This window comes from Malus sylvestris, chromosome 12 (assembly GCF_916048215.2).
Source record: "Malus sylvestris chromosome 12, drMalSylv7.2, whole genome shotgun sequence".
In the NCBI taxonomy this organism is placed as follows: domain Eukaryota; kingdom Viridiplantae; phylum Streptophyta; class Magnoliopsida; order Rosales; family Rosaceae; genus Malus; species Malus sylvestris.
This window is the reverse complement of record NC_062271.1, coordinates 25,066,578-25,089,175: the sequence shown is the minus strand read 5'-3', so window position 1 is coordinate 25,089,175 and position 22,598 is coordinate 25,066,578. Positions and strand designations below refer to the sequence as shown.

The 22,598-nt window shown below is 40.6% G+C and overlaps 1 protein-coding gene and 1 pseudogene across 2 annotated transcripts; one reads left to right on the top strand and one right to left on the bottom strand.

Moving 5' to 3' along the window:
- Positions 1-8,706: 8,706 nt before the first annotated feature.
- On the bottom strand, positions 8,707-17,971 carry LOC126592296 (APO protein 4, mitochondrial-like; annotated as a pseudogene).
- On the top strand, positions 11,453-16,766 carry LOC126591782 (uncharacterized). 2 transcript variants are annotated; one of them, XM_050257463.1, is made up of 2 exons: positions 11,453-12,144; positions 16,476-16,766. In XM_050257463.1, the coding sequence occupies exons 1-2, from the start codon at positions 11,757-11,759 to the stop codon at positions 16,706-16,708; spliced, it is 621 nt and encodes a 206-aa protein (XP_050113420.1). In that variant the 5' UTR covers positions 11,453-11,756; the 3' UTR covers positions 16,709-16,766. The 2 variants fall into 2 exon arrangements, with proteins under 2 accessions (XP_050113420.1, XP_050113419.1); XM_050257462.1 differs by having other exon boundaries at positions 11,462-11,724; positions 16,065-16,752.
- Positions 17,972-22,598: the final 4,627 nt, after the last annotated feature.

Below are 22,598 nucleotides of genomic sequence, written 5' to 3'. Positions count from 1 at the left end.
TTTTTCCTTTCTATACATTCTTTTTTAATTTTTGTTAGATCAAGTGAACCGAAGAAAATCAAAAGACCAAGTAGGAGAGTGTTTTTCGATTTTTGCTTTTCTCATATCCTTGATTCCCAAGATTCTTAATTTAATAATAATGGAGGGAGGTCGTGATAGGTCCCCAGTCAAACGGTTAGTTGGAGTTTCTTTTAGTGCCGCATAGTTTGTGCTTCTACACTTCTATTTTATTGTTATTATTTTTTATTAAATTTTCTGTTAGGGTTGTGACATGTAACATATGCCATGTAGCATAAAATTATCTGAAAATTTGTCTCCATAACGTCCTCAATTTTTAGACGGAATTTTGAACAAAATAAGCTTGAGATCTTAAAAAGTGTCGCTATAACTTTTAAAAGCTACAAAAAGTAATAAAAATACAAAAAATCTCAAGAAACGTCAGTGTAATTAACTCGTAAAACTAAAAGAAGGTACTTGAAAGAACAAGGGGTCCAAAGCCATATATTTTCCTTTGGTCGTCACTTAATCCCTATTGGCACTCCTAGTAGTGGTAGTGGAGTGGAGGGAGTGAAAGCATGTGATATGCAACCGCTTCTGGTTGGTTGTGTGTTCTTCAACTATACTCCATGACGTCTCACCGACTGCCACTAAATAATTCCCAATCATCACATTATCTTTTGAGATTTCAGATTATTTATAGAGTTGCAATCTTGTGTCTTTGGTACTCATTTCAATTGTAGCAATTGATAATACCTATTATGGTAACAAATTATAGATAGGGCTTCAAGTTCGTTTTGACAATTCAATTTAGGAAAATACTTTTACAAGATTGCTATACGAAAAAGTTATGTCACCGAAATGGAGTTAATTGGAACTAAATAATGAACACATTGCAATGCATATATGATACTAACATTATTGTGATTCAAATTTGAGACACTCTTCAACTGAGCTGAAACATCTACAACCGTATTAAATGTTGGTTAGTTGAACTTAAAGAGGTTATTGGATTAAAAAGGAAAACCATATCCTTCAAATTTGATAGTAATTCGTATATACTAGAATATGCAAAAAATTTGATTTCCAATAAACAGAAAATCATAAATTGATCAAATCTGGAAGTGGAAGAATGCTCAATCTATGTCCGGTTGCTGAGAAAAAAAAACAATCAGAAAATCCTCCAGGTTTCGTAGAAAGGGCGATTCTCAACAGCCAAACACAAACAAAAATTCAAAACAAATTAAAAAAAAAAAAACTAGATGGAATGGTTGAAAGATAAGATTGGAGACTTTGTAGTAAGAAGCATACCATCACAAAGCCAATGAAGGACCCTCTTCAACCAACACTAATCTTTCTTAACGAAGCCGAGACTCCACGGTCCAGTTCGTTTGCAGCTCCAGTGAGTCGCAAGGAAGAAAACCTTGAAATTCCTTTTCGGCAAACTCGAGGCAGTTTGTACCACAAGACAAGGGCTGGCCCTAAGAATTCGGGGGCCCTAGGCAAGCCTTCGAAGTGGGGCCCTAGAGTTCCGTTTTCCCATTTCAAATCATCAAAGTCACCAAACACTAAGAGAAACGACATCGTATTGCCGAAAAGGAATTTCAAAGTTTTCTTCCTTGCGACTCACTGGAGCTGCAAACGAACTGGAACCGTGGAGTCTCGGCTTCGTTAAGAAAGATTAGTGTTGGTTGAAGAGGGTCCTTCATTGGCTTTGCGCTGGTATGCTTCTTACTACAAAGTCTCCAATCTTATCTTTCAACCATTCCATCTAGTTTTTATTTATTTATTTATTTTTATTTGTTTTGAATTTTTGCTTGTGTTTGGCTGCTGAGAATTGCCGTTTCTACGAAACCTGGAGGATTTTCTGATTGTTTTTTTTCTCAGCAACCGGACATAGATTGAGCATTCTTCCAATTCCAGATTCGATCAATTTATGATTTTCTGTTTATTGGATATCAATTTTTTTTTTTTTGCATATTCTAGTATATACGAATTACTATCAAATTTGAAGGATATGGTTTTCCTTTTGTACACTTGTATTTGAAGATTATGGTCATTTTTTGCAAGTTGGGTCGTCTATGGAATTGGGTGACGGTGGATTTCATTTTATGATGATGAGATTAAAATTATAGTGCATTTTGTCTATTGAACTTTTCTTGATACAAACGATATTCTAAACTGTTATGATTTACGGCGAATAGGGATTCGAACTCCAGCAGTTAATGTGGTTGCTTTCTGTTCTTTTGTGCAATCTGGGTTGTCTATGGGTTTGGTTCACCAGAGGATTTCATTTTTATGATTAAGGAGTTCTACTTTGGTATTTGTAGTTTGTTGATGCATAAAACCGGAGGTCTTGGAACAACATAAATCCGACCGTGAATCTGCAAGAAAAGTAAAGAACACAAGATGTATCGTGGTTCACCCCAAGGTTTGGGCTACGTCCACACTGATATTGTATTTTTGAGGGAGAGAAAGCTCTGAAAATGAGACCTTTGAGATGGGGTAAGAGGGCCTAGGAATTGGCCTCTTCCAATTGTGAGGGTGATGAGTCCTTTTATAGAATAAGGGCTCCTCACTTATTACATATTTGCCCCTTCCCTTATTACATAATTACATTTAAGTCCCCCGAGTATTTGTACGAGATCTAAATATGGAGGCCCTAAGTATGGTATAAACAAAAGTCCCCCAAGTCTTCAGTCAAGAAAGTCTTTTGCCTAGAGACTTGAAATTCAGTCCATGTGTAGGCCGAAGTAACTAGATGCTGTCTTGAACTAATGCTCGATATGAGGTAGTGCTCAATCTGAAATGATGCTCATCTAGAAGTTGCACATGTTGCGAGGCTGCTTGGCTTGTGGCTTATGTTGCCTTGGTTGGCTCGGCTTGTGGCGTTGAAGGTGAAGGAGTCCCTTTTATAGAATAAGGGCTCGCTCCTCAATACATGAATGATGGGCTAGAGTTGATGTTCGCGGCGATGCGGTTGCTCAATAGGCGGTGATGCTCTTTAATGATGGTGAGGGAGTCCATTTTAAAAAATAAGAGCTCGCTTCTCAATACATGAATAATGGGCTAGAGTTGATGTTCGCGGCGAGGCGGTTGCTCAGTAGGCGGCGATGCTCTCTAATGATGGCGAGGGAGTCCCTTTTATAGAATAAGGGATCGCTCCTCAATACATAAATATGGGCTAGAGTTGATGCTCGCGGTGAGACGGTTGCTCAGTAGTCGGCGATGCTCTCTAATGATGGTGAGGGAGTCCCTTTTATAGAATAAGGGCTCGTTCCTCAATACATAAATATGGGCTAGAGTTGATGCTCTCTAATGGTGGTGAGGGAGTCCCTTTTATAGTATAAGGGCTCGCTCTTCAATACATGAATGATGGGCTAGAGTCCCCCAAGTATTTTTCATGAGGCCCAGTTGAGGCCCAGTTGAGGCCCAATATATGGTACATAATGTAGTCCCCCAAGTATTCGGTCAATAGAGTCTGTTGGCTGGAGACTTCAAATTGAATCCATGTATGGGCCGAAGTGGCGGTTGTTCAGAGGCGGTATTTGTATACCCTGCACTGAAGCTTTGTAGGTAAAGCTTTGCAAGTGAAGCTTTGAAGCTGGAGCTCTGTAAATGAAGCTTTTGAAGCTAGAGCTTTGTAAATGAAGCTTTTGAAGCTAGAATTTTTGTAAATGAAGCTTTTGAAGCTGGAGCTCTATAAATGAAGCTTTTGAAGCTAGAGCTTTTGTAAATGAAGCTTTTGAAGCTGGAGCTCTATATATGAAGCTTTTGAAGCTAGAGCTTTTTGTAAATGAAGCTTTTGAAGCTGGAGCTTTGTAAATGAAGCTTTTGAAGCTAGAGCTTTTGTAAATGAAGCTTTTGAAGTTGGATCTCTGTAAATGAAGCTTTTGAAGCTAGAGCTTTTATAAATGAAGCTTTTGAAGCTGATTGACATGAGTGATGCTCATGAATGTTTATGTTGATTGATATGAGTGATGCTTATGGATGTTGACATGAGTGATGCTTATGAATATTGACATGAGTGATGCTCATGAATGTTTATGTATGATTGATATGAGTAATGCTCATGAATGTTTATGTATGATTGACATGAGTAATGCTCATGTATAATTTGGGAGTACTGGACGTACTTTTGATCACCTGGTTGGTGGTAATAATGGCAAGTTGCCAAATAATTTTGGAGTACTGGGCGTACTTTTGATCACCTGGTTGGTGGTAATAGTGGCAGGTTGCCGAATAATTATGGAGTACTGGGCGTACTATGTAGAGTACTTGGCGTACTTTTGATCGCCTGGTTGGAGCTATTTTGGGCTTATGGGCCTTCGTCCTCTACACAATATTCCAGCCCATTTATTTTGGGATTTGCCATTTTTTTATTCTTATTATTACCCTCTGATGGGGTTTATACAGATGTTTCCGAAAAATAAGAAAAATAAATTACATCATACATCTGTCAAAAAGTAAATCACATCATTCTGGTGGGGTGTTTATTCCTTTCTTTTGCTTTCTTCTTTTCTCTTTTCTGCTACATGATCCACGAGTCCATCCCCAAGGCTCTATTTTTCGTGAAAAAGAATTCTTGTGAATCATGATTGATACCACCTCCAACCATATCCCCAGAGGTGTAGGTTGGGCCAAACGCTTCTCATTTTCCCTGTCCCTGATAAAGTAGTCCATCATTGCCATGATAGACACGACTATTTGCTTTTATTATTGCTTTCCCGATCTGCCAAAATATTGTTGAGTATTCTGAACTTATCACATGGTTGCTAGGTAAAGCTCCGAATGACAACTCAAAGTAACAGAGTAGTAAGCTCGTGGATCGATGCTTAACCCCTGATGTAGTCAAATGCTGGAATCGGAGACGAAGTTCCTAACAGAGGCGAAGAAGCTGAGATCGAGCGCCATGACGGGATCTGGGTGCGGGAGAAAACTCGAGTACGATATAACTGCTTTCCTCATCCCAACATACCGAACTGCCTTTGCAAACACAATAACTTTCAACACACTCCTGAACTGCCTTTACAAGAATGACGAGGTTACTCTGGCCTTGAAAATGTTCTTGGGTAGTAAAGGATGGGCGTATTAATGATGCTTTCAAAATTGCTGAGAACTTCGTGTATCAGGAGTTTCGAGAAGAACTACTAGAAGAGGAAGGGGCAGACGGGGGGAAGAACTGCTGGAGCTTCAAGACGTTAACAGCCAGGTCAACGTACCACCGCCCATGTAGCGCTGCAGATCCAGGCACGATTGAGGAGACGTCATGGCTCCGACGAGCAGCTGGGAGAAGGATTTGCAGTCGTCGCCGCCATCAGAGAAGAGGTTGGAGACTTGAAATTCAAATTCGTATAACTTCATGTCCTCCTCATCTGCCAATTCCTCAAGAAGCTTCGATGTCGCCAACAATCTCTTCTCTTGGTGGCCGTGGCCGTGGTCGTGGTGGTGCATATGGTTGCAGCCGTGGTGGTGAGTGTGAGGCTCGTGAGCGGTAGATGCAAAGAACCCAGAAACAAAACTCAGATCCGAACAGTGCCCAACAACCAAAGCAACAGCAACCAAGACGAAACCCTGCTCAATTATCCTTTCGCCCTCCTTCTTGTTCTCCGAGAACCAAGATTTAACTTCACAGGTGAAAAAAAATCCAGGGATTTGGTTAACTGGGTAGGAGGAGGAACTTGTTTCCTGAAACGGGTCGGGTTTACTTTTGGCTGGTTGAAGCTGTATGGAGCAGATGAAGTTGGTGCGAATGGTTGGGAGCCAATGAGAAAAAGTTGAATTTTGGTTGGTTAATTGAGCATGAAAGTTGAATTAATGCTGGAAGTAGATGTGTGGGAGGCGGAGACAGATAATATGATATGAGATCCAGATCGTAAACTTGCTTAAGAAACTGTGGTTGAGTTTCGGAGTTTTCATTTTTGCATTTTTTAGATATAGGTTTTGCAGTGACTTTGGTTCCTGGGTTTCTGTGATTTTGCAGATTCACGGTGAAGGTGAAAAAAATGAAAGAGAACCGACACAACGTTTCGTATCGTTTCCCATAAACGGCGCCAAATGTTGATGCACAAAACCGGAGGTCTTGGAACAACGTAAATCCGACCGTGAATCTGCAAGAAAAGTAAAGAACACAAGATGTATCGTGGTTGACCAAGGTTTGGGCTACGTCCACCCTGATATTGTATTTCTGAGGGAGAGAAAGCTCTGAGAGTGAGAGCTTTGAGAGGGGTGAGAGGGCCTAGGAATTGGCCTCTTCCAATTGTGAGAGTGAGGAGTCCTTTTATAGAATAAGGGCTCTTCACTTATTACATATTTGCCCCTTCCTTTATTACATAATTACATTTAAGTCCCTCGAGTATTTGTACGAGATCTAAATACGGAGGCCCTAAGTATGGCATAAACATAGTTGTTTTATGTTCTTATGTAAAAATATTGGTTTTGTTCTAAAAGAATCTTTGAATATGTTGTACTTCTTGTTATGTTTTCTGGATTGACTCATTGGCCTTTTGTCTACCCTTTTATGGAGCAGATGTGACTCATTAACTTCAAGAAATAAATCATCCAAATTAGAGGAAAACCAATTAAACCAATAAAATTAACAAATTTTAGATAACATGGATAATTAGGAAGAACAAATTCTCTGAAATTCAAAAAACCCACATACAATTAGATCAGATCCCAAAAGAAAAAATTCAACATACAACTCGCTCTATTGATTTACAGGTAAGCCACGAATAAAGCAAACCCTAGAATCGATAACCATTTTAGAAAACGAAGAAGGTAGGATAAGAATACCTCTGTTGTGCGAAAAGGCGAAACTTGGAGGAGGATTCGACGGTGGAGCACAATAAAAAAAAAAAAATCTTAACTTTGGAATCGAATCGAGAGCCCTAGCTAGCACACATCTCGTATTTGAAAAGGTCAGGTGGGCCCAAGTTGGGCCGGGCCGAAAAAAATTACTTTGACCCAAAGTTTAGAAGTTTGGGCTTATTGGAAGAGAAAGAGGGTGCGTGACGAAGAATGAGAGGGCTTAGAATATATTACTTGCTTGGCAAGTGATGCAATTATTTCGAGAGATATTACTTGCTCAGCAAGTAATGCAATTACATATAGGATGGAACGTCTACATTTCACAGGTACCCTTATCTGGCATTCACAAATCCGGCTGGATTTCTATCATGTCTACCAAAAACACTAACATAGATGACCAAAACGACGACAACGTTGAAACAACGGGTCTGCCGCGACATCACGTACCCAAAGATGTTATCCACCAAATCCTCCAACTCATCCACACTATCCCTACGGCTCGCATGAGCTTTCTTTCCAAGCAGTGGGAAGGCATCAGGTCTTCAGGTTGTGTATTAGATTTCGTGGAGGACAACCTTGATGACGAGTACGACATTTGTGAATTTTCCAAGATCCTTTTGTTCCTCAAGACCTGGAATGGAATAAAGAGCCACCTTCCATCGAGGAGATTGAGTCTTGTGTAGAGCCGGCCCTGAGGGTAGCCGGAGTAGGCGCCCTCCTAGGGCCCTGTAACATCCCACATCGCCCAGGGGAGTGGATCATCTATGCCTTATATGTATATTCCCATCTCTACTTAGCACGAGGCCTTTTGGGAGCTCATTGGCTTCAGATTCCATTGGAACTCCGAAGTTAAGTGAGATCGCACGAGAGCAATCCCATGATGGGTGACCCATTGGGAAGTTCTCGTGTGAGTTCCCAGAAACAAAACCGTGATGGCGTGGTTGGGGCCCAAAGAGGACAATATCGTGGTACGGTGGACTCGAGCCTGAGATGTGGTGGCGGCCCGAGCCGGGATGTGATAGGTCCCCACTTCGGAAGAGCCCCCAATTTTTAGGCGGAGCCAGGTAGGTTTGGACGGAGATGGGCGGGAGCTATGCAGGCTTATAAACGTTAGAATTTGAAAATCTTTTGCTGCAGGGTCGGCCTCGTGCGGGGAAGAAGACAACCCTATTCCCAACATCATTTTAATTGCACGGTTTTACTTAAGATGGTCCCACCATCTTTTTTATAGTTGCATGTCCTCTCCCTTTTAAATAGTCCCACCATCTTATTTTTACTTTTCTCTTAAATATCACCTTTATATTTATCCATTCATTCATTTATTGATGTAATAAGAAACATTGTAATAATAGAAAAATGATTGAAATTTGGCATACTGGGTAGAGACTTCTCTTTCAGTTTGAATTGGTTGAAAAATTAGATTATGTAAACTTAATAAATGCATTTGCATCTAAAACGCGAGATGGGTAACATTTGAGTAATTTTTGTATATCTTTCCTTTTTTTTATATTAAATTTTAATGATATTTGATGTAGAAATAGACTTTTTCATGTATTTAGTGATTTTTTTTTACACATGTCAATGTACAAAGGATCGGGAGTTAGAGAACTCTAGGGCCCCACTTCGAAGGCTCGCCTAAGGCCCCTAAATTCTCAGGGCCAGCCCTTGTTTGTGGTACAAACTGCCTCGAGTTTGCTCGATGCGACCAGCATTCTGGTGAAACTGAATACTCAAGCAGTCAATGAGCAGAGGCAATTGGTTCTGAGCAGGAAACTTCAGCTTCAAACGGGATCTGGGGACAGTCTATCGCAGTAAACATTGATATGCATAAGAACAATAATCCTATAGCTGAAAATCAATCGTTAATTAGTCATAGTACCGAAGATCTACAGAGAAGCATAAGTAATAAGCGTTCCAATGATTTATTAAGTTGAATTAACCATCTAAAACATCATTAAATACAAGAAAAGCTTAATTAAATTTCCGCGTTCTTGTTTCTGCATGCATAGCTAAAGCAAAGCTACAAATTCGATTAGCTCTTTCATGCTCTAACTGAAGGGGCAATACGCGTTCAGTTGATTTTGCAACCCATCTTGAACTCCGTTGTCAGTCATCTGATGTTACAATCATTCTCAAGAATGAAGATCAGACCATTTAAAGGGAGCTTTTGTGGTGTTTCGTTTTCCCATTTCAGATCATCAACCATTACAGCTATAAGCAATTCTACACACATCTGTGATCCAACAGTCCTGGGGAGCTTCTGCTAGGTTCAATATTCTACCTTCGAATCAACCGGCATTTAAATTTGATCATTCGGTTGGAGCAACCTTTGATAACTCCGCCTGTGTAAGTTTATCTTACATTGCCGGTCCCAAGCCCGGATAAAGGAGGAGGGGGAGGGCGTCAGGTAGTCGACAGCCGGCACTCCACAGTTACGTCGAATCCTTATGACAACGAATCCAGAACGAAATCGCGCTAAAGCTAGGACGTCACCCGTAAGTGGCGCGCTGTGTGGCCTGAGCACAGTGATAAGTGAGCAAGGGTCGCTGTATCTCAATCGGCACCCAGATGCAGTGTTAAATGAGCAAGGGGGCCATAGAAACTTCTTTTCGAACGACTCTACTCAAAGTTATTTGGGAGCATATGCTCCTATCAACTTTACACAGGACACACAAAAGAAGTACTTTGATCCTATTAGACGGGGGATGGTGAAGAAGCTAGGACAGAAGGGTAGAGTTCAAGAGAGTAGAATGCGTTTAGGAACGTGGAATATAGGAACCTTAACGGGAAAATCTATGAAAGTAGTGGAAGTTATGGTGAGGAGAAGGATAAATATTATGTGCCTACAAGAAACTAAGTGGGTTGGTCTTAAGGCAAATGATCTAGAAAACTCAGGGTTTAAGCTTTGGTATTCGGGCACAAATAGAACGAGAAACGGTGTTGGCATTATTGTGGACAAGACCTTGACACAAGATGTTGTAGATGTCAAGAGGATAAGAGATAGAATCATGGCAATCAAGATTGTAATAGGACAAGAACTCATCAATGTGATTAGTGCGTACGCACCTCAAGTAGGGTTGGATACGAGTTCGAAGGAGAAATTTTGGGAAGACCTTGGAGACTTGGTGCAAGGAATTGCTCAGACGGAGAAGTTATTTATAGGAGGAGATTTAAATGGACACGTGGGCAGGGAGACAGGCAACTATGGAGGTTTTCATGGTGGCCATGGTTTTGGGGAGAGAAATGAGGATGGGGAAGCTATCTTGGATTTTGCAATGGCATATGATCTCTTCTTAGCCAACACCTTCTTTAAGAAGAGAGAAGAACATGTGATCACCTACAAGAGTGGGTCGTAAAAAACACAAATAGATTTTCTTCTAATGAGGAAAGGGGATCGTATAACTTGTAAGGATTGCAAAGTTATACCAGGGGAGAGCTTGGCTAATCAACATCGCTTGTTGGTGATGGATGTACATATCAAAAGAGTGAGAAAAAAGAACAAGACTTTGAAGTGCCCAAAGACTAGATGGTGGAATCTAAAAGGAGAAAAACAAGTCATTTTCAAAGAGCAAGTAATCACCCAGTGTGTGTGGGATAGAGAGGGGGAAGCTAGCCAAAGGTGGGATTCCATGGCTAGTTGTATCCGAAAAGTAGCAAAAGAGGTATTAGGAGAGTCCAAGGGCTTTGCTCCACACCAAAAGGAATCTTGGTGGTGGAATGAGGAGGTACAAACAAAGGTGAAGGCTAAGAAGGAATGTTGTAAAGCCTTATACAAGGATAAGACCGATGAAAATGGTGAAAGGTATAAAAGAGCGAAGCAAGAGGCGAAAAAAGCTGTGAGAGAAGCTAAGTTAGCGGCTTATGACGATATGTATAAGCGACTAGATACCAAAGAAGGAGAGTTGGATATCAATAAACTAGCTAGAGCAAGGGAAAAGAAGACAAGGGACCTAAACCAAGTGAGGTGCATCAAGGATGAGGATGGAAAGGTTCTTGCTACAGAGAACGCGGTCAAAGATAGATGGAGAGGTTATTTTCATAATCTTTTCAATGAAGGACATGAAAGGAGTACTCCTTTAGGGGAGTTGAGTAACTCAGAAGAGTGTAGAAACTACTCCTTTTATCGTCGAATCAGGAAGGAAGAAGTGGTTGTAGCTTTGAAAAAGATGAAGCATAGAAAAGCAGTGGGCCCAGACGATATACCGATTGAAGTGTGGAAGGCCTTAGGAGAGACAGGTATAGCATGGCTCACTGACCTTTTCAATAGGATTTTGAAAACGAAGAAGATGCCAAACGAGTGGCGAAAGAGCACCTTGGTGCCTGTTTACAAGAATAAGGGCGACGTACAAAATTGCATGAACTATAGGGGTATTAAGCTAATGAGTCATACAATGAAACTCTGGGAGAGAGTCATTGAGCATAGATTGAGGCAAGAGACACGGGTTTCGGACAACCAATTCGGGTTCATGCCAGGGTGCTCAACCATGGAGGCAATCTATCTCTTACGAAGATTGATGGAAAGATATAGAGATGGGAAAAAGGATTTACACATGGTCTTTATAGATTTGGAAAAAGCGTATGATATGGTCCCAAGAGACATTCTTTAGAGGATTTTAGAGAAGAAAGGAGTACGAGTAGCATATATTCAAGCTATAAAGGATATGTACGAAGGAGCAAAGACTGCCGTAAGAACTCATGAAGGACAAACCGAAAGCTTCCCCATAACTGTAAGATTACATCAAGGCTCATCCTTAAGTCCTTACCTTTTTGCGTTGGTAATGGATGAGTTAACAGGACATATTCAAGATGATATTCCTTGGTGTATGCTTTTCGCAGACGATATAGTGTTGATAGATGAAACTCAGGAAGGGGTAAATGCGAAGCTTAACCTTTGGAGAGAAGTGTTGGAATCTAAAGGTCTTCGCCTAAGCCGATCAAAGACATAATATATGGAGTGCAAGTTCAGTGCAAATGGAGGCCAAAATGAGTTAGGGGTGAGGATCGGAGATCAGGAAATACCAAAGAGCGACCGTTTTCGCTACCTAGGATCTATCTTGCAAAAGAACGGAGAATTAGATGGAGATCTCAACCATAGAATACAAGCTGGATGGATGAAGTGGAAGAGTGCATCCGGCGTGTTGTGTGATCGTCGTATGCCACTGAAGCTTAAGGGAAAATTTTATAGGATGGCAATAAGGCCGGCGATGCTGTATGGCACAGAATGTTGGGCGGTGAAGCATCAACACGTACACAAAATGGGTGTAGCGGAGATGAGGATGCTTCGTTGGATGTGTGGGCACACGAGAAATGATAAGATTAGGAATGAGGATATCCGAGGTAAAGTAGGAGTAGCCGAAATTGAAGGAAAACTGAGAGAAAATCGGTTACGGTGGTTTGGACATGTGCAAATAAGGCTTACTGACGCTCCGGTTAAAAGATGTGACTACGGGACAGAAGTTCAGGGCCGAAGGGGTAGAGGAAGACCTAGGAAAACTTTGGAAGAGACTCTAAGAAAAGACTTAGAGTACTTGGATCTAACGGAGGACATGACACAGGATCGAGCACAATGGCGTTCTAGGATTCATATAGCCGACCCGACTCAGTGACTTGGATTTTTCAAGTCTCCAATCGAGAAGTTTTCCCCACTCGGGAAATTAAGGGAACACTACCTCAACCTACATGCTCCACTCACAAAGCTTCAACATACAAGCTTCAACAAAAGAAAAATTCAAAGAACTTAGTGAAGAAGGCTTTGGTGTATTTAACACAATACGTTGAAATGAAACAAAGCTTATTTATTGATATCTCTAAGAAGTTACAAATATGTACATATACACGAGTCAAAATAAACAAACAAGAGGGAGCCTTCACAAAGGTTGCTTAGGAGAAGTCTCAGCAGTCGGCAGAGCCCCAGAAAGAGAAGGCACCGGAGGGGGATCATTTGGAGCCTCAGTACTGGACAGCACCCTAGAAGGAGGAGGCATCGGAGGTTGATCATTTGGAGCTTCATTACGTGGTACAGCCCCAGAAGACGAAGGCAATAAATGCCTTTGGAACAAACCCACAAACCTCTGATGATCATGTAAAATCTGACCATCAGATTCCTTCATCTTGTCAAGCTTCCCTTTCATGTTTGTAGCATAGTCATGTGCGAGCTGGTGCAACTGTTTATTCTCATGCTTGAGCCCTCTAATCTCCTGTTTGAGACTCATCACTTCAGCCGCCAATGATTCAACTTGGCGGGTTCGAGCAAATAGGCGTTGGGCCATATTAGACACAGAACATGCACACTGAACACTGAGAGCCAGAGAATCCTTAACAGCCAACTCATCAGACCATTTGGAAAGTAGTCTGTTATCTTTGGGAGTGAGAAGGTTCCTGGCCACCACCGCAGCTGTCATATCATTCTTCATCACGGAATCCCCAACGGTAAGAGGACCAGTAGGGGATAAGAAGGATGGGCGCCATATGTTGTCTGGAGAAGGCATGGCTGCCTCTTCAACAAGGTTCAAGTCAAAACGACAGTCGGAGGGGCCAGACATTTTCAAAGGTGTTGAAGAGAAAAGAGGTCGGACAAATCAAGATCTTAGAAATGCAAGAAGGGAGCTTCTACTGGTGGAGATTCAAGTGTGCTTTGGAACTTAATACCAGCCTCTATAAAAATCTGCACTCGATGGAGCTTCAGAAATCGAAGAGGCGCCTGCTCAGAAATCGAAAAGGCGTTTGCTTTCTCAAAAGCTGGGCTGCTCATAGACCACGAGGGCCGATCTCAGGAATCGAATAGGCGTTTGCTTTCTCAAAAGTTGGGCTGCTCAAAGACCACGAAGGTCGATCGCAGAAATTGAAGAGGCGCTTGCTTTCTTAAAAGCTGGGCTGCTCAGAGACCACGAGGGCCGATCTCAGAAATCGAAGAGGCACCTGCTTTTTCAGCCTTGTCATCACCTGTCACATGCACACTCAACTTTGCGGAAATTACGGGCATTCTGTCGAAGATTTCTAGTGAAGTAGAAAGCACGTGAATGTTACTGTTCAATCATTCACTTTCCACACGCAACATCAGCTCACGGGTACCACAAATAACTTTACCAAAAATCTCTGACAAAGTTTAGACACGTGAAGCTTGCAGCTCCCATTACATCGCTATGACCAAGAAGGGTAAAAGAATAGCAAAGAAACAACACTAACAAAGTTTAGACACATAAATTTTGAAGGTCTAGCTATCATATTATTACCCACAAGGGTAAAGGAACAGGACCACTGCTGGATAATTGGAAAGTCCCTGTGGGTCAACCTCTGTGCTCCGTGGCAAGGTAGACTAGCAAACAGGCCTAAACTTTACTCACATTCGAGAAAACACTCCCAACAAGATTGCTTGCTTCAAGATCGAAGAGGCACCGTCCTCCGAATCTCGAGAGCTAGACTCCCAACATGATTACTTTCTCAAAAAGCGACGAGACACCGCTCTCCGAATCTCGAGAGCCAGACTCCTAGCAGGATTGCTTTCTCAAAAATCGAAGAGGCACCGTTCTCCGAATCTCGAGAGACAGATCCCCGACAGGATTGCTTGTTCGAAAACCGAAGAGGCACCGCTTTCTCAACTTCGAGAGCCCTTTAGATAAAGCTTGTCTGTAATCCTCACACCGCTTTCTCAACTTCGAGAGCCAGATCTCCTTGGATAAAGCTTGTCTGTAATCTTCACACGTAACATCAGCTTTCCAGATACCACAGACCATTTTTTCAAAGTGCTCTGACAAAGTTAAAACACGTGAAGCTGGCAGCTCCCACTACCGTGCTATGACCAAGCAGGGTAAAAGAATAGTATTACTCCTTCTTGTTAGGGAGACTCCTATATATGTCGACCTCCATCCTCAACGGACAGGCAGACCTGCAAAAATGCTCAACCTTTCCTCATATCTGATAGGGCACTCCCAACGAAGCCTCTCGAAATACTCAGCTTTCTTTCCCCCCGATAATACCTCTGCAAACAAGCTACACCAGAGCAAGAATATCTCATATCATCAGGGTTAAAAGCAAGAGTATCCTATATCATGCTTTTTCCCTGTCTTTTCCTTTGGCCTTGTTCTTACCTGCAAGACAGGGAGAAAGAGAGCAATCAGTCAGCACTTGGAATCAAGCTTCCAGTCCGGAACTGACTGCCTGGAACCCCATTGCTCTCGAGTACTCATCTTCAACATCTTATGCTTCCCGAGAAGATACCACATCTGCCTGAGGAACAAATAGGGCTAGTGAGAAGGATACAAGGAAGCATGTGGAGACAAGCACAACAGAACACGTGCCGATACATCCACTACTTTGTCAACAACAAAAGTATCCCATATCAGCAGGGTCGAACGTACTCTAGATTTGATGGACTTGTTTTGACCCTCAAATTCTTCAGTCGGCCTTATACTCTGGCGGAAACAAGAAAACCCTCCAGCCCAGTTCAAGAATAAGCATGTGGAAAGTTACTTCTTCAAAAGCAAAAGTATCTCATATCACCTTTTCTCCTTTTCTTCTCTTTATCCTTCATGCTACCTGCAAGATAAGGAGAAGGATAACAATCAGCCGGAACTCGAAATCAAACTTCTGATCTGTGACTGATTGCTTGGAGCTCTGATTGCTTACCTTGTCTGTCACCTCTTTCAGCAGATCCCCTAGCTCGGCGACTTGGGGGACTCCTACTACATGGTTTGTATCGCGCTTGACCAAGCCTGAAACTACAAGTAAGCGTCAAGTGAAATTGATACATTACCTTGTGCATCTCCACCAGTTAAAAATACCACCCCTAGAGGGAGGAAGAGTACTTCCAAAGAAGATGCCACATCTACCTATGAGACAGATAAGACAAGTGAAGACGATACCACACTTCGGTACTTAAAAGTTTCATGATTACGAGATCATTCTTCCACAATATTTCCTAATGTCATTTGTACTAAATCATTCACTTGTACTCACTAAAGGAGAGCTTGAACCTATATACTGTGTAAACCCTTCACAATTAATGAGAACTCCTTTACTCCGTGGACGTAGCCAATCTGGGTGAACCACGTACATCTTATGTTTGCTTCCTGTCTTTATCCATTTACATACTTATCCACACTAATGATCGGAGCAATCTAGCGAAGATCACAAACTTAATATTTAAGATGATATTCTTTGGTGTATGCTTTTCGCAAATGATATAGTATTGATAGATGAAACGCAGGAAGGGGTAAACGCGAATCTTAACCTTTGGAGAGAAGTGTTGGAATCTAAAGGTCTTCGCCTAAGCCGATCAAAGACAGAATATATGGAGTGCAAGTTCAGTGCAAACGGAGGCCAAAATGAGTTAGGGGTGAGGATCGGAGATCAGGAAATACCAAAGAGCGACCGTTTTCGCTACCTAGGATCTATCTTGCAAAAGAACGGAGAATTTGATGGAGATCTCACCCATAGAATACAAGCTGGATGGATGAAGTGGAAGAGTGCATCCGGCGTGTTGTGTGACCGTCGTAGGCCACTGAAGCTCAAGGGAAAATTTTATAGGACGACAATAAGGCCGGCAATGCTGTATGGCATAGAATGTTGGGCGGTGACGCATCAACACGTAGGTGTAGTGGAGATGAGGATGCTTCGTTGGATGTGTGGGCACACGAGAAAGGATAAGATTAGGAATGAGGATATCCGAGGTAAAGTAGGAGTAGCCGAAATTGAAGGAAAGAGGAGAGAAAATCGGTTACGGTGGTTTGGACATGTGCAAAGAAGGCCTAATGACGCTCCGGTTCGAAGATGTGACCACGGGACAGAGGTTCAGGGCCGAAGGGGTAGTGGAAGACCTAGGAAAACTTTGGAAGAGACCCTAAGAAAAGACTTAGAGTACTTGGATCTAACGGAGGACATGACACAAAACCGAGCGCAATAGCGTTCTAGGATTCATATAGCCGACCCCACTTAGTGGAAAAAGGCTTTGTTGTTGTTGTTGTGGTTGGAGCAACCTTTGATCTCCAAGTATGGTACTTACACCCTGCAGTTTCATCATGCAGTGATACTTTGGAGGTGCAATGGCACCTGCCTGTGTGCATAGTTCTACTACTTCCAGAGCATGCCCATAAAATCCCCTCCCTTCATTCAAAAGTACTTGAGGATCCTGAGGACGCCGCCGCCAGAGTCTTTGGAGGTACAAGATCATCTACATTTGCCTTCCTCCAAAAATGGGTTCCCTGCCAACTCTCATACTTAAAAATTCCACAAAGCCTAGCCTTATGCCCAGATAGCCCAACATGAACTTCTGAACAATGTTTACAGACTTTCGCTGGATAAACCATCAGCAACTTCTCCACGCCATTTCTAAGTATTTCCCATGCCCTCAAAGTTCCACTGGCAACCAAAATCAGTTCATCAGATGACAAAGACTCAGCTCCATCAACGCCAACACAATCACTTTCAGAGTTCCAATTTAAATAATTTCCATCATTTGCCCCTGCTTGCCAGCATAGCTCGACAACTGCAGGAACACGTTCAAAGTCAAACCTCTAATGGTGTTTATAACATCCTGGAACATGTGCTTGAGGTGAAATGCCTCTACTGGAACAAGCACATCTTTCAAACCACCAACTATCCATTCATGAACTCGATTTTTGCCACGACGTTTGAAGCCACAACAAGTCTGAATTAAGTGGCCTTTCGTTGAGTCACATAAATTGCTCCTAAAAATAACATTTAGGGAGGAGTCAGGACCATTCAGATAAAGTGGTCTAATTGTTCCAAAACAAGAAATACAGAACATAAACTATGGAGCTTCAAAGTCGGTATTATTCCAGGACATGACATGTCAGTAACTATGCAATGGAACAATAAAGTGCCAAGTAGTTCAAAGCTTAAAAAGAATTTATTTTATAAGTAAACAAATACTTGGCATATGAGGAATTTACTTGCAGGCCAAAACTGGTACCATTTTGAGGAGAGTAGAGACACCTTGCATAACGAGCCTCCGGGAATTAAAGACCTCCTGGGCAACTGGTACCATGGCCGGCACTAGGTAATCTTTAGCTCGGTTCTGGATTCTCTTTTGAATCATAGGCTTTAGCTTCCTTAAGTCCATCTTCGAGCTGTAATACCTTGCAAAGTTGTCCATAATTTTGCCATTGAAATTGGATCCTTCGCACAATTTCTTCCTCAGTGCCATAATTTCTTTTTGGTGCCAAAATTTTTACACAAAAGGGTAGACAATTGCATGTTAGGTACAAAGATTAAGTAAGCAAGCTACATTTATATGTACATTTATTAGACATTGAGAAAACCTTATAGTTAAGTTTACAAAATATTTTAAGGTCGATGGTTTTAACACAAAAATGTGTCTACAGAACATTAGCTTTTGTACTTATGTGGACTCACATGAACGACAACTAGCGTATCCAATCACTATACACCTATTTAACAAATGAAATTGAAAGACCTGAACGAAGGTCACTAATTGTACTTAGTCACATGATACAATTGGTATATACTGTGCGTATCATAAAATTCTACAGGTAAAACAAACAGTTATTTGTTGTTATCCTTGTTAAAATAGCTATGTTATTTCATTATCAAATAAGATTAAGAAGTGTGATTATGATTAGTAAAATGACTAACTAAAGAATTTCCAAGAAAGCATAAAAAAGAACTTAAATTTATCAAGTTATGATTTAAGCAAAGCAAAAAAAGTAGATGAGATTAACTTACCTATGTGTGGTATATGCAGGATGATCAAACTTCTTTTCAGCTTTGGAAAGAATGGATGATGAGGATGTAAAAAGCGGAAAATCACATTGAAAATGTTGCAACTGTGACACCAGAGGAAGGTAGGAATGTTTATAATTTAAACTGATAATCAGATTTATCTAGTCACACTAAACTAAGAATTTGGAACTTTTTGTTTGTTGCACGTTAATAAAACGTGTACCATAATAAGTCTAATTACCTACTATTTTTTAACATGTTGTGCAGTTTGAGCCCAACCCTAAAACCTGGTAAATGTAAAATTGAAATCAAATTTGTACGACATTTAACATTTTATTAATAAGTGAGCAACATAGTGCAGACAAAAAATGTAAATCACTCGAAAACAGGTGTGCCACCACAAAATTAAATCTGAAAACAATTTAATAAAATTGAAAGCGAGCATTTTATAAATATTTACACATGATTTTACAAAACTAAAAACTTTCCTGTAAATTTTGTAATACATCTTTAAAGACAATATTTAGAGTACAGTTTTTAGCATCACTTTCTCCATTTTCTATCAAAAAATTTAAACTGTCGAGAGTTACTCTAGACAATGCAATATATAACTGACCATGTGTAAAAACAAGTTCTGAAATATATAAACCAACTTGTTTCAAAGATTGACCTTGGCTTTTATTAATTGTCATTGCATAACATGGTCTAACTGGAAATTGGCGTCTTTTAAAAATGAATGGCCATTTGCTTTTTGTTGATGTAAGAGTAATTCTTGGTATGAAAACTTTGTGACCAATATTGCTTCCAGCAAGAATCTTAGCTTCAATAATTCTATTAAACAATTGAGTAACTACTAATCTAGTTCCATTACATAAACCTAAAGATTGATTTAAATTTCGTAGCAACATAATGGGCATTCGTATTTTCAAAACCAGATTATGTGCAAGTAAACCATTGAAGTCAAGTTTGTTCAAAAATTCAGTGGGATACATTATTTCAAGATTTTCAACATTTGTCTTCGAAGAGCACAAAGAATCATAACTCAAAAATGTGTGTTTCTCTACAGGTAATAAATCGATGATATAATTATTTATATCTATAACAATTGTATTTCTAGGTGTTATAGCTTGCTCTCTTAAATGTACAAAATCGTCAAAACAATTTTCAAAATTGGGATAAGTTGCACAAAAAATTGAATGTATGTGTTGTAGGCATAAATTATTGAACAATTATGGAGGCCATAGAGAGAGGGAAGGTGCGGCATAGAGAGAAGAAGAGAGAGATGCGTAATTGTGGGTGTGTGTTATTCCAACCCATTGTGCCTTTATTTATAGTAGTAGGAAATGTTAATTCTTACCCTTTAGGATTACAACATTTAATAGGTAATCTACTTCTAATAGAAATATAAGATACATTCTCATATCTACTAGGATTTACACAATCATATTCTTATTCTAATATGACTGCAACACTCTCCCTTGAGTGTGTAAATACTCAAGTAAATGGTGCATCAGGTCTTCAATGATGAAGTAAATACAGTTGTTGAAGTCGTCAGCACAATGAGCGAATGCGAGTCTCATATCAACGGAAGAATGCATAAAAAAATAAAACTCACAAACCCTCGTTATGGTAAAACCTAAGGTGGGGAAAAACCCATAGTCTAAGGAGAAACGTGAGAAGTTGCATTAAGTCAAAACTATACGTCTTTTGGACGCAAGAAGAGAACTCACAATGGTATGATCAACCTAGGATAGGTGCCTCGTTAAAACCTAGTTAGGTAGCAAAAACCCAGTGGGAAAAATACTCGTAATCGTAGGGAAAAATAATACATCAAGATCAAGTAAGTATACTTCTGGATACTCCCCCTGAGTTTGACATAACTTCCAAACGAGAACAACAAGCATTGCATATGAATAGTTAGGCATACCAATTCCTCGGACAAGCTTCTAGAAGGTTGACTTCAGCAGTGACGTCGTGTAGAGGTCGGCAAGGTTGTCTGGGATCGGCTTGCATGACTTCAATCTTCTGATGCTTTGCTGATGTAGATGTGGACACATTATGTCTTGGTGTTGACTTCGTTGATGTATCATGGCTTGGTCGGGTTGATACATGCGGCATAATCTTCATGGATCGTCGTTGGGACTCAACGATGGATGAAAACACAACAAGTACTTCGAATATCAATAAAAACTCCTAACCATGTCTCACTTGTGGCGTAGTGAAGTAAGGTGAGTCTTGGAACAATTCGAAGATTTCGCAACTAAGGTCATATCATGGACCTCCAAGATATTGCGATATCCTTAACGGTAAAGACATAACCATTTTGGGATTTTGCCTTGTGCGGGTTTGATAAGTAACCTGCATCAGCATAACAAATAAAGCAAGCATCATTATGAGGATTAGGGGGTTGGATCCACTGAGATATGTTGGGATTTGCCCATGTAGTTGAAGGAATTATTTTGAAAAACATGTTCATTTGAGCAACATCATATAGCATGCAATTAACAATTAAAGGCGGAATCATGCTTACATGCACTCAAATACAAAACATTTACCCATGAAATTCAAAGCCTAGTAGATTGGTGAACCAATAATCAACTCAAAAATAAGTGAGTTGAAATTAATACCTTTGTAGATTCCTCTTTGCATAAGCAAAGGCTAATCACCCAAAGAGATAGGGCCTTCATTCCTTGCTTCTTAGATCCATGGATTTGGATGGAAGAATAGGTTCTCCAAGTTCCCAAAATTGAGAACCTCTAAGTCTCTACACCAAGGAGAGATTGGATGATGAATGAGTGACCTTGGAGGATTAGATGACTAGCTAATCACCTCCAAGGTGTTGGCCTCTTTAGAGAGAAAATGGAGAGACAATTCTCACCCATTTTCCCCAAAAATAAACCCTTATTTCACTTAATGAATATTTGGCTATAAAGTCATTTATATAGTCACTTCTTTAAGTGACCTAAATAACCAAAACCCTAATTCATTCCTTATGGCCGGCCATTTAGGGATTTTTGGGCTTTTGGGCTTTAATGAATCTTTATTCATTAAATTGTCATACAACTTAAGTTAATGGGCTTGACGTTCGAAGCCCATTGGGCCTTAAGGTCCAAAACTATCCCGTGGTCTTTAACGAACTTATTCGTTTGATTAATTAACATATTAATTAATCCTTGCCATAAATAATTAAACCATTCAATTAATCTTACTCATTTCATTTATTTCGTCCATCTCTACCTTACACGGTGTACGATCCATTAGGTTCCTTTTAGCGAGGTAGTGGGCGATTAAAACCATTTTACATCGATTGTGAATTGAAACTATTTTCAATTCTCCCTTTAGTGATTACACACGTTTAGGGCTTCCACAAACCATGAGTGACACCTAGCCGTATGTCATGGTTACCCAAGCTAATCAGAAGAGGTGGAGAACCTATTCAGTCTGGGATTACAAATGCAATACGGTCCTTCTCTAATCTAATACTCTTGACCACATTGTTTGGTTTGATAGTTTATTTTCTCATGTCTACTATCCAATGTGTGTCTTGTGCTTATATGATTACCTTGAATGTGATTAGGAACACATTCCCAAATCTCATTCATACTCTGGCCAGAGATTCAAATCATATCAGAGAGTATTCTCCCTCAAACAGTTTGAAGGTTAGAGATCCCTTGTTGCGCATTCACTTGTCTCCATAGCTAAGCGGCTTGACCCCAACGATGCCGTGGACACCCTCCTGGTGGGATGACTTTGACATAATCAAAGATCAAGGTCTTAACCACAAGACAACTATGATGCCTCAGGTCAAAGGACTACTTTGCATTATCCCAACCATGAGTTCTCATGTGACATGGAATATGAGAACTCTTCGTTGATCGCGTTCAGTGAACTCATTCTCTATTGAGCACCTACCGCACTTGTCTTGATGTCACACACACCAATGATTCGAGACTAATCACTCTCCCTGAGAGAAGACATAGTACGTACCGATCTTGACGGACTGTCAATGCCCAATTGGCAATCCTATGATCAGGAACGTTTAGGATGTGTCTACGAAAGAATGGTCTCAAGAATCTAACTTCATTAGATTA